The sequence below is a fragment of the Pseudochaenichthys georgianus genome, unplaced genomic scaffold, assembly GCF_902827115.2.
Source record: "Pseudochaenichthys georgianus unplaced genomic scaffold, fPseGeo1.2 scaffold_2294_arrow_ctg1, whole genome shotgun sequence".
NCBI classification, from domain to species: domain Eukaryota; kingdom Metazoa; phylum Chordata; class Actinopteri; order Perciformes; family Channichthyidae; genus Pseudochaenichthys; species Pseudochaenichthys georgianus.
The window spans coordinates 8,566-20,960 of NW_027262907.1; the positions used below are offsets into that span (position 1 = coordinate 8,566).

At 43.4% G+C, this 12,395-nt stretch overlaps 1 protein-coding gene across 1 annotated transcript; it reads left to right on the forward strand.

Moving 5' to 3' along the window:
• Positions 1-4,655: 4,655 nt before the first annotated feature.
• LOC117442005 (serine/threonine-protein phosphatase 2B catalytic subunit gamma isoform-like) lies at positions 4,656-11,670 on the forward strand (the record flags this gene model as incomplete). Its single annotated transcript, XM_034077999.2, has 3 exons — positions 4,656-4,710; positions 8,198-8,395; positions 11,546-11,670. Coding segments are annotated over exons 1-3 (378 nt in total), but the record flags the coding sequence as incomplete, so codon positions are not given.
• Positions 11,671-12,395: the final 725 nt, after the last annotated feature.

Below are 12,395 nucleotides of genomic sequence, written 5' to 3' on the forward strand. Positions count from 1 at the left end.
GTGCTTACCAGGCTCTAGCTCCGAACCGCGTTGGTGTGAACAGGAGAAAACGGTGCTTACCAGGCTCTAGCTCCGAACCGCGTTGGTATGAACAGGAGAAAACGGTGCTTTCCAGGCTCTAGCTCCGAACCGCGTTGGTGTGAAAGGGGCATGTCAACGAATGAAACAGGAAATGTTAAAACTGAAAATTGGCACATATTTAGATAAAAGATGAAACCTAATTTTGCGTCTTCAATGTAATACAAAATAAATGTTCCAATGTAAGATATCCACTTGGTGAAATCTATCAGTTAAATACAGTCGTCTTCCTTTAGAAACAACAGCACCTTCCAGACACACAGAGAAATGCGTGAGGCTTCCTCCGCATCGCTGATTAGCAAAAGCACCCACACGAAACACTCATTAGTGCTTTTTCCTTTTTGCACACGGCACTTTGATTTGCTGTGTGTGGGTGTGACTCTGAGTCTCTGCCGCCTCGCTGCGTATCACACAAGAGTGCTGATTTCCAGCAGCTGACGGAAGTATTTCTGTCACATCTGATGGCACGGGGTGTCCTGCTCACGACCTGCGGGAGCTGAGGAGGACATCAGGAATGCAGGATGAATGCAGCGTGATTTAGGGGGGGGGGGTCGGTGTTTTTCAAGCACCCTTTTTAAGCTTTGCAAAGGCACACTAATTGTATTCGTTGCACCCTTCTCCTCATAGGCAATTCCCCTGCATCCTTTAAAGGTCACCAATTACGCAAAATGCACTTCTTCATGTCTCTTCTACATCAACATGTGTCCCCTCTTCTTCATGTCTCTTCTACATCAATCATGTGTCCCCTCTTCTTCATGTCTCTTCTACATCAACATGTGTCCCCTCTTCTTCATGTCTCTTCTACATCAACATGTGTCCCCTCTTCTTCATGTCTCTTCTACATCAACATCGTGTCCCCTTCTTCTTCATGTCTCTTCTACATCATCATGTGTCCCCTCTTCTTCATGTCTCTTCTACATCAACATGTGTCCCCTCTTCTTCATGTCTCTTCTACATCAACATCGTGTCCCCTCTTCTTCATGTCTCTTCTACATCAACATGTGTCCCCTCTTCTTCATGTCTCTTCTACATCATCATGTGTCCCCTCTTCTTCATGTCTCTTCTACATCAACATCGTGTCCCCCTCTTCTTCATGTCTCTTCTACATCAACATCGTGTCCCCTCTTCTTCATGTCTCTTCTACATCAATCATGTGTCCCCTCTTCTTCATGTCTCTTCTACATCAACATCGTGTCCCCTCTTCTTTCATGTCTCTTCTACATCAACATGTGTCCCCTCTTCTTCATGTCTCTTCTACATCAACATCGTGTCCCCTCTTCTTCATGTCTCTTCTACATCAACATGTGTCCCCTCTTCTTCATGTCTCTTCTACATCAACATCGTGTCCCCTCTTCTCCATGTCTCTTCTACATCAACATGTGTCCCCTCTTCTTCAGTGTCTCTTCTTCATCAACATGTGTCCCCTCTTCTTCATGTCTCTTCTACATCAACATGTGTCCCCTCTTCTTCATGTCTCTTCTACATCAACATGTGTCCCCTCTTCTTCATGTCTCTTCTACATCAACATGTGTCCCCTCTTCTTCATGTCTCTTCTACATCAACATGTGTCCCCTCTTCTCCATGTCTCTTCTACATCAACATATGTCCCCTCTTCTTCATGTCTCTTCTACATCAACATGTGTCCCCTCTTCTTCATGTCTCTTCTACATCAACATGTGTCCCCTCTTCTCATGTCTCTTCTCTACATCAACATAGTGTCCCCTCTTCTTCATGTCTCTTCCACATCAACATGTGTCCCCTCTTCTTCATGTCTCTTCCACATCAACATGTGTCCCCTCTTCTTCATGTCTCTTCTCTACATCAACATGTGTCCCCTCTTCTTCATGTCTCTTCCACATCAACATGTGTCCCCTCTTCTTCATGTCTCTTCCACATCAACATGTGTCCCCTCTTCTTCATGTCTCTTCCACATCAACATGTGTCCCCTCTTCTTCATGTCTCTTCTACATCAACATGTGTCCCCTCTTCTTCATGTCTCTTCTACATCAACATGTGTCCCCTCTTCTTCATGTCTCTTCTACATCAACATGTGTCCCCTCTTCTTCATGTCTCTTCTACATCAACATGTGTCCCCTCTTCTTCATGTCTCTTCTACATCAACATGGGTCCCCTCTTCTCCATGTCTCTTCTACATCAACATGTGTCCCCTCTTCTCCATGTCTCTTCTACATCAACATGTGTCCCCTCTTCTTCATGTCTCTTCTACATCAACATGCGTCCCCTCTTCTTCATGTCTCTTCTTCATCAACATGCGTCTCCTCTTCTCCATGTCTCTTCTACATCAACATGTGTCCCCTCTTCTCCATGTCTCTTCTACATCAACATGTGTCCCCTCTTCTCCATGTCTCTTCTACATCAACATGTGTCCCCTCTTCTTCATGTCTCTTCTACATCAAGATGTGTCCCCTCTTCTTCATGTCTCTTCTACATCAACATGTGTCCCCTCTTCTCATGTCTCTTCTACATCAACATGTGTCCCCTCTTCTTCATGTCTCTTCTACATCAACATGTGTCCCCTCTTCTTCATGTCTCTTCTACATCAACATGTGTCCCCTCTTTCTCCATGTCTCTTCTACATCAACATGTGTCCCCTCTTCTTCATGTCTCTTCTGCATCAACATGTGTCCCCTCTTCTCCATGTCTCTTCTACATCAACATGTGTCCCCTCTTCTTCATGTCTCTTCTACATCAACATGTGTCCCCTCTTCTTCATGTCTCTTCTACATCAACACGTGTCCCCTCTTCTTCATGTCTCTTCTACATCAACATGTGTCCCCTCTTCTCCATGTCTCTTCTACATCAACACTGTGTCCCCTCTTCTTCATGTCTCCTTCTACATCAACACTGTGTCCCCTCTTCTTCATGTCTCTTCTACATCAACATGTGTCCCTCTTCTTCCATGTCTCTTCTACATCAACATGTGTCCCCTCTTCTTCATGTCTCTTCTACATCAACATGTGTCCCCTCTTCTTCATGTCTCTTCTACATCAACATGTGTCCCTTCTTCTTCATGTCTCTTCTACATCAACATGTGTCCCCTCTTCTCCATGTCTCTCCTACATCAACATGTGTCCCCTCTTCTTCATGTCTCTTCTACATCAACATGTGTCCCCTCTGTGGAAAGAGACTCTGAAAGTTTCAGGAACAAAGATTTTCTCTCTTTTTGATCCATTTCTATAAAAACCTGTCTGAAAATGAGCTGATCAGATTTTGGCCACTTTGTGATGTCATAACGATGTGTTGTCTTGGTAACCATTAGCCAGAGCGCGTCTCCCCGTTGCCTGCAGAAGGAAGCCATGCACGCAGCGCAGCCCGCTCTCTTTAACTCAGGGGACTTTCTGCCGCTGTCCTCCGTGGTGCAGATTCTCCACGGAGGACAGCACTTGGCTAATTGCAGTACCCACAAGGAGCGGTACACATGCCACAGTGTTTGCGTGGCTGTGTCTTTAATTGAAAGCCCAGTGGGGGGTCTGTTCAACTCTCATCAGAATAATGTGCTACACACGGGCGGACTGGCCATCTGTGTGTTCTGGAGAATCACAGAACGGACCATCGTCCTTATTATGCCGTTTAAACCAATTATTGAAATGTGTTTGTTAAATTCGGCATTGTGTAAGTTGCGCCGACAGGTCCACACACTGCTTCCCCGCAGCGAGGCTCCCCCGCCCTCCTGTTGACAGTTCACGAGCGTCGAACTCCTCTACCCCACCATTCACGATTGTCGGCACGCTGATAAAAAAAAAACTCTTTTATTGGCACTTCATATCAAAAAGGTTGCCGACCCCTGATCTGAAGCAACAGACAGAGAATCAGCACTTTGGAAACAGGGCTGAAACAGAGGGGATTATGGGTAATACTGCTGCAATGATCTGTTTGGTGTTTCAGCCAATCAGAGACAGGCTCTGGATATATCTGAGACCTGATGTATTGATGAAGAAGAGGATAACGGGGGACCTTTAAAGACACTGTTCAAAATCTATGTCCCTGGTTCAATAGGAAGTATTGATTATTGCACGTTTAGTTCAGCAGGATAATCTCCACATCATTTAATGAATATACATTTTCCTATTATTTCTTATACCGTATTTATTCTCTAATGCAGCAATTGTAACAAACCAATACCAATCTTCCTCTGGATATTGATCATTCTGATTCTTTCTACACTTAAATATTAGATACATTACATATTGGTGATTATATCTGTTTGCAACGTATATATATATATATTCCACTTACTTGTGTATAGACTATTCTGCACTATTTCTACTATATCAGTGTGCGGAAAAGCACGCGTCCGATCGTCCAGTACATATTTCCATTGACGTGTCTGACGGACAAGGGACGTTTTTTCGCCCGTATTTATTGACAAATGATTGATAAATTCTTCAGCGTACAAAAGGCAGAACTCATTCGCAAATTGTCCGTGTCCGCCATTGTTGTTTTGCGACCGCTTTATGTGTCCTTCTTTGCCATGTGTGATGCATGGATGTATAATAAGAACTGGATACAGCGTCGGAGGCGGGGTCTCGTTCTTTCGAGCTGCGCATGAGGACAAAATGGCCCAACAAGCGAAACGTCACATCATGCCTAGCTGCCAGAGCAGAAGAACCCGTATGTGCGCTCACAGAGCATCCCTTAAGCCCCGCCCCCCGAGCTCCCACTCTCGGCTGAGTAGAATGAATGGAGACCGAAAATAAATCTAGATTCGGCTTTTAGTGCATTTTACAACTTTAAGGACCGAATGATTCTAATAAGGGCCCTACAATAGTTCATACTGGGCAGTTTATTTAGTTTAAAAACAATTATCCGCTGACTTACAGACGTCTCTTTCCCCATGTTAGTCAATGGGGAAAAGTCTTGATACGGACATTGTAGTACCGCCGTTTGGACACAACGAATATTTTCATCAGAGTCCGGTGCACTTCCTGGGGGCTCGGTGTGATGCAGTAAACTCTCACCGCTCACTTTCTTTAGCGGTAGGGTTGGGTATCGTTTGAAGTTCCACGATTCTGATTCCGATTCCGATTCTACTTTTCGATTCCGGTTCTTAACGGTTCTCAATTCCGATTCTTTGAGGGGCAGGGTAAACAAAATGATTAAGTTCTTGTTGAGAAAAACAAGCATATCTGCCTTCTCAGGCATACCAGGAAGAAATGTTTGAACATTTTAAAGCAGAATGCTTCAATCTGGTGCACTTTAAGCAGAATTACTAGAGACTAGATCTAGGGGGTACAACTCTAAACACCCATATGAAGAAGATCGGTTTACATTTGAATAATTCAATAAGTATGTGAACATAACCAGTAACCCATAGCCAATAACAAATACATGCAACGTATTTTATTTTTGTTGTTCATTCATATCTTAGTTTACAATTGTATTTATGCATATTTTTTTATCTCTCCAGTTTAAAACGATATGTCTGGTTTACTGTCCTATAGTTTACATTGGAATTATTTCAAACCCGTTTTATCCCAATATTATAAAGGAGAGCCTTGGAAATATGTGTTTACATACATTGTGATCAAAACGTTTGAGACCCACTGAGATAACTTAGACTAAAGTGAACTATCTCAACCCTCAGAGTCCTTTACCTCACTGAGCTGTAGTTATCAGCCTCTCAGTCTGACTGGAGAGGACTCTCCTCCACCTTGTTGTAGAAACATCTTCTTCTTCCGTTAGAGCAGCTAGCACCAGATGCTAATAACAAAAGCGCCCTCCCTCTCTCCCTCGCTCACTCGCACTTTGGCTGTGAGCTGCGGTTGCCAGATAAGCCAACATCCCCCATTGTCATCACTTGCAGCGCCCATCGCACAGGGCAAATGAAAAGTGTAGCCGGGGTGAAAAAGGGTGTTACATTTACTTATTTATGAATGTTGTTACATCAAGGCCGAAAATTAGGATGAGCCCCAACGGTCAAAACATGTTGTTTCCCTCCCAGAGCTGTCAGCGCAGCGCCTCCACAGATCTGGCGCCCTAGGCGAACATCTATAATGCCAGTGCGACAGGCCGGCCCTGGTCTCAGGTTACGCTGTAGGAAGTGGAGGTACAACGCTACATTTCCCGCCCCGCTGCAGTCATGCAGCAGGCTACGGAGAGCGGCGAGAAACATTTCCTCAGGAATCGAAAAGCGGAACCGAAATTCACATTTCTAAATGATGCCGTTGGAATCGAAATGTTGGAACCGGTTCCGAACCGGAACCGGTTCTCGGTACCCAACCCTAGTTAGCGGTGTCGTCAAACTGTGGGGAAAATGTAAAATATGATGCCGAAGAAGAAGATTCCAGTGGCCCCAAGAGGAAGATTCTTGTTTAGCATGTTTCTTGCTAAATATGAACAAATAAACAATAACATGTTACCTTAGTTACAGTAACCCAGATTCTTGTATGCTTTATGCTGATATTTAATAATATTTAAAATAGGTGCAGCATGTACAAAGTATAGCTATGGACAAGTGAAACATTAGTACTCTCCAAAAACCTTTTCTTACACTGTATATTCATTTATTTTATTTGCTTGCACTATTATCTGTGTTATTGTGTTGGACCTGTGACCTAATCTTTTCATTGTCATGTCTACACTGTTGCTATGCACACATGACAATACAAACGATAATCTCCTCCACTTTGTAGATATGTGTGTTCCTGGACCCTCTGTCGGGCACGGAGAAGGTGCAAGGCTTTTATTCGTCGTACGGTAGTTATGTCGATGGAAGTCGTAGGTGTTTGAGTCGTTGCTGCAGCTCTCGGGTCTGAAGCAGTGACTTTAAGTGACGACGCTAAAAGGATTGTGTGGGCGGCGCAGCAGCAGATTACTGAGCGGAGAAGGTGGGGGGGTTGCAGGGCTCCTCACTGTCGCTCTGTGCATCTCTTCATCGTGTAGGTGTACTGACCCCCTCCTCTTCCTCTGCTGCCAATACCTTCATCTCCGCTCTCTCGATGCAAATGTCAGCGCTCACGATTACAGCTCCAGAACATTTCATTTGGATTCGTTCACGGTATGCACGGCTTAATGTTTAGCAATTATATGCAAAACATGTCTCTGTAAACACATCGTGCCCGAAAACAATGTGAGGAAAATATGTGATGACATTGATGAATTCTGAGATAGCAGTTTTACTCTAATCGACTCGGTCCTGCCTCTGTGCGGTTTGAATTCAAAAGACCTATGCTGAAGCGAACTATTGTTTTCGTCAACGATTAATCTGCCGGTATTTGTATTGGTCTTTAAAACCTCTGCCCTCTTCTGCCAATGTGTCGGCTTCATATCGGTATTTAATGCCTCTCCTTCGACACGTCTCCATGCTTCAATGTTCAAAAAGCTCGTTATCGCACTTCATAGCACTTCCTGTGTGGTTTATTCCCATTTCGCCCCGACAACAGCCTCTGATTCGTCAACAGACTCGATGCAATGCTTTATGGGATGCATCATTAGATCTATAACCTCTAACCCTCACCCTAAGAACCACGACCAAGCAAAACAAGTATCATTTCTTATGCGGCCTAATGTAAAAAAGGAGCGAAATGGGAAGAAATCTGCCTTTTCACCCTCTGTCTGAAACCAGAGCCGAGTCTGCTCTGATTGGTCAACCGCTTAGAGATGTCCCGCCCCTTAGCCTATCACGTACAATGTGTTGGAGCGCTAGCCAATAGTCACCATGTTCCGGAAGTAAACAAAGGAGTCCAATGGAGTCGTTTCAAGCAGTTAGGGGGGGCATGCGTGGGAGAGCAACTCCCTCTGAAGGCACATCTGGGATATTAGCCTTTGTAGCCCATTCACATGCACTAAAACATATAGAACCTACAGGCAAGGGAAAACCCCAAAAAGCAGAATAGGGCCTCTTTAATACGAAATCATGTTTTTATGAAACTCTCTTTTAACTGACTAATAAATCTCTACGTGTAAAAGAGTCATGCCAAAGTCACAATGGCAACACACAATGTAATTAACCCGATAGATGTAGAGTTCACTATCTGTGTTTTTAAATGTTTGTTTTACTTTTACGTATGCACCACAACACCAAGTCAGATTCCTCGTACGTGTCACCGACCTGGTGATAAACCTGATTCTGATTGACATGTGGTTGTTCCCTGCCCAGCGGTGCCATACCCCCCGCAGCAGAAGCTGACGGTCAAAGAGCTTTATGTGGACGGGAAGCCGAACCCCGAGGTGCTGCGGACTCACCTGGTGAAGGAGGGCCGCCTGGAGGAGGAGGCGGCGCTGAAGATCATCAACGACGGAGCCAACATCCTGCGCCAGGAGAAGTGCATGCTGGAGGTCGATGCGCCCATTACAGGTGGGCGGGAAATCAGTGCAGCGGCGATGTGTTCTCAAATACAAAAACCTGAGTATCAAACTGCTGCTGAATAACCAGATGGCAAATCTTACGTGTGATAAAGTCCATTTTCCAGCTGGATAATCTGCACATATTAACACCACTTATGGTTTCTAAAGTAAAAGCTAACGTTAGGCTATAAATAATTGTAGACTTTAAAAAAATAAATGTCGACACTGTAGCTTATGTGCAACCTTTGAATTGAAATTGAATTGTATTGAATATTAGCTTAGATATGTCCCGCCCCCTTAGCCTATCACGTACAATGTGTTGGAGCGCTAGCCAATAGAAGCACAAGTGTTACATAGTGATGTCTCTATGTTCAGGAGGTAAACAAAGGAGTCAGATAGATGGATAGATGGACGGACGGACGGATAGATGGATAGATGGACGGACGGACGGATAGATGGATGGATAGATAGATAGATGGACGGATGGATGGATATATATATATATAGACGGACAGATAGATAGATATATAGACGGACGGACAGATGGATAGATAGATAGATGGATAGATAGATAGATGGACGGATGGATGGATATATATATATATAGACGGATAGATGGATAGATATATAGACGGACGGACAGATGGATAGATAGATAGATGGATAGATAGATATATAGACGGATGGATGGATATATATATATATATATATAGACGGATAGATGGATAGATATATAGACGGACGGACAGATGGATAGATAGATAGATGGATAGATAGATATATAGACGGACGGACAGATAGATAGATAGATAGATGGATAGATAGATATATAGACGGACGGACAGATAGATAGATAGATGGATAGATAGATATATAGACGGACGGACAGATAGATAGATAGATAGATGGACGGATGGATGGATATATATATATATATATATATAGACGGACAGATAGATAGATATATAGACGGACGGACAGACAGATAGATAGATAGATAGATATATAGACGGACGGACAGACAGACAGATAGATAGATGGATAGATAGATAGATATATAGACGGACGGACAGATAGATAGATAGATGGATAGATAGATATATAGACGGACGGACAGATAAATAGATAGATAGATGGATAGATAGATATATAGACGGACGGACAGATAGATAGATAGATGGATAGATAGATATATAGACGGACGGACAGATAGATAGATGGATAGATATATAGACGGACGGACAGATAGATAGATAGATAGATGGATAGATAGATATATAGACGGACGGACAGATAGATAGATAGATAGATAGATGGATAGATAGATATATAGATAGATATATAGACGGACGGACAGATAGATAGATAGATAGATAGATGGATAGATAGATATATAGACGGACGGACAGATAGATAGATAGATAGATGGATAGATAGATATATGGACGGACAGATAGATAGATAGATAGATGGATAGATAGATATATGGACGGACAGATAGATAGATAGACAGACAGACGGACAGACGGACGGACGGATAGATTTTTAGATATTTCTCAGGGACAATGCACTGTAATGAACACTTAAAACATTAAAATGTGTCAAGCGTAACAGTGCCAGATTTAGCTTTCAGCTAATTTCCATCCGCAGTCCCTCACATAAAAACATTTAAGACATTTACATTTTACGAACATTGTAAAAACAAAACACATGTTATGCAAAAAGTGCTAGATAGACGGGCGGACGGACAGATGGACGGACAGATAGATAGATGGACGGACAGATAGATAGATGGACGGACAGATGGATAGATGGACGGACGGACAGATAGATAGATGGACGGACAGATAGATAGATGGACGGACGGACGGACAGATAGATAGATGGACGGACAGATAGATAGATGGACGGACGGACAGATGGACGGACAGATAGATAGATGGACGGACAGATGGATAGATAGATAGATGGACGGACAGATGGATAGATAGATGGATGGACGGACAGATAGATAGATGGACGGACAGATAGATAGATAGATGGACGGACAGATGGATAGATAGATAGATGGACGGACGGACAGATAGATGGACGGACGAACAGATAGATGGACAGACAGATGGATAGATGGACGGACAGATGGATAGATAGATGGACGGACAGATGGATAGATAGATAGATGGACGGACGGACAGATAGATGGACGGACAGATGGATAGATGGACGGACAGATGGATAGATAGATGGACGGACAGATGGATAGATAGATAGATGGACGGACGGACAGATAGATGGACGGACGGACAGATAGATAGATGGACGGACAGATAGATAGATGGACGGACGGACGGACAGATAGATAGATGGACGGACAGATAGATAGATGGACGGACGGACAGATGGACGGACAGATAGATAGATGGACGGACAGATGGATAGATAGATAGATGGACGGACAGATGGATAGATAGATAGATGGACGGACAGATAGATAGATGGACGGACAGATAGATAGATAGATGGACGGACAGATGGATAGATAGATAGATGGACGGACGGACAGATAGATGGACGGACGGACAGATAGATGGACGGACAGATGGATAGATGGACGGACAGATAGATAGATAGATGGACGGACAGATGGATAGATAGATAGATGGACGGACGGACAGATAGATGGACGGACAGATGGATAGATGGACGGACAGATGGATAGATAGATGGACGGACAGATGGATAGATAGATAGATGGACGGACGGACAGATAGATGGACGGACAGATAGATAGATAGATAGATAGATGGACGAACAGATAGATAGATAGATAGATAGTCAGATAGATTTATACTTTATTGATGGAGGCGTTTCAGGGATTTTAGCCTTTGCAGACCGTTTAAATGCACTTAAATAAATTATGTAAATTACACACTACAGGAAAGGGAACACTCCAAAAAGCATAATAAAGCCTCTTTAAATCATGGTATCTGAAAACTGTTCACTGTTAATAATAATCCAAACAGAGGCTTCTTTTTATAGTATGGCTAGTTTTAGGATAAGGAAGGACACATATATATCCAGACAAACACGTATATTAACATCTGTATGCCTACTTGTTGTTATATTGTAAATTAACCGCAGTGTGTCTGTGCTTCCTCAGTATGTGGGGACGTCCACGGACAGTTCTTTGACCTCATGAAGCTGTTTGAGGTGGGGGGGTCGCCCAGTAACACGCGGTATCTCTTCCTCGGGGACTACGTGGACCGAGGATACTTCAGTATCGAGGTAAGACGTTGTTTCCTCCAGGTAGTTCATTTGATATGAATATGTGGGTGTACTGTGAAGATGTAGGTAGTGTTTCAGTGTCATTTACCTTTTTACATACATTACTTATTGACACAAATACAAACTGGGAGTGTAAGCGTTGTTGTCTTTAGAAGGACATAAAAACATGTTCACTCTATTTATTGCGCTTTTCCACGGCTTAGTACGGTGTAGCTAGGCCTCGGTAGGCCAGGCTCACTTTATGCTGCGTTTCCATTACAGTTTAGTAGCTGGGGCAGTAACTATAGTAACGCAGTGTAGGCGGAGTCGTGACGTCATCTAAAATGCGAAACACAAAACCAACACAGCCGTTAGCCGTTAGCCCTCAGAGCTCACAGCTCCTCATATCTGTTCAGAAACTAGACAGAAGTGAAACGAGTACAAACCACAGACTGCCTGTGTCATGGAGAATACAGTCGCTGCTTTATTTATGTCTGGAGGCCGTTGCTGTGAGTGTGGACGGTCGGAGCATATTCAACGTTATCTTAGCCGATCTCCATTCAGAAAACACGCATTTTAAAAGGGTGTTTCTCTGCCGTCTGTCTGCAGACTCGTCACAGCATTAATTCATGGTTTTTACTAACCGGTATCAGTATGTTGTTACTTCGGCATCATTTTGAAATGTGTATTACAATTAAATCACGGTCAAATATGTTCATTCTGTTGTAGTTGCCAGCGATTCCTCA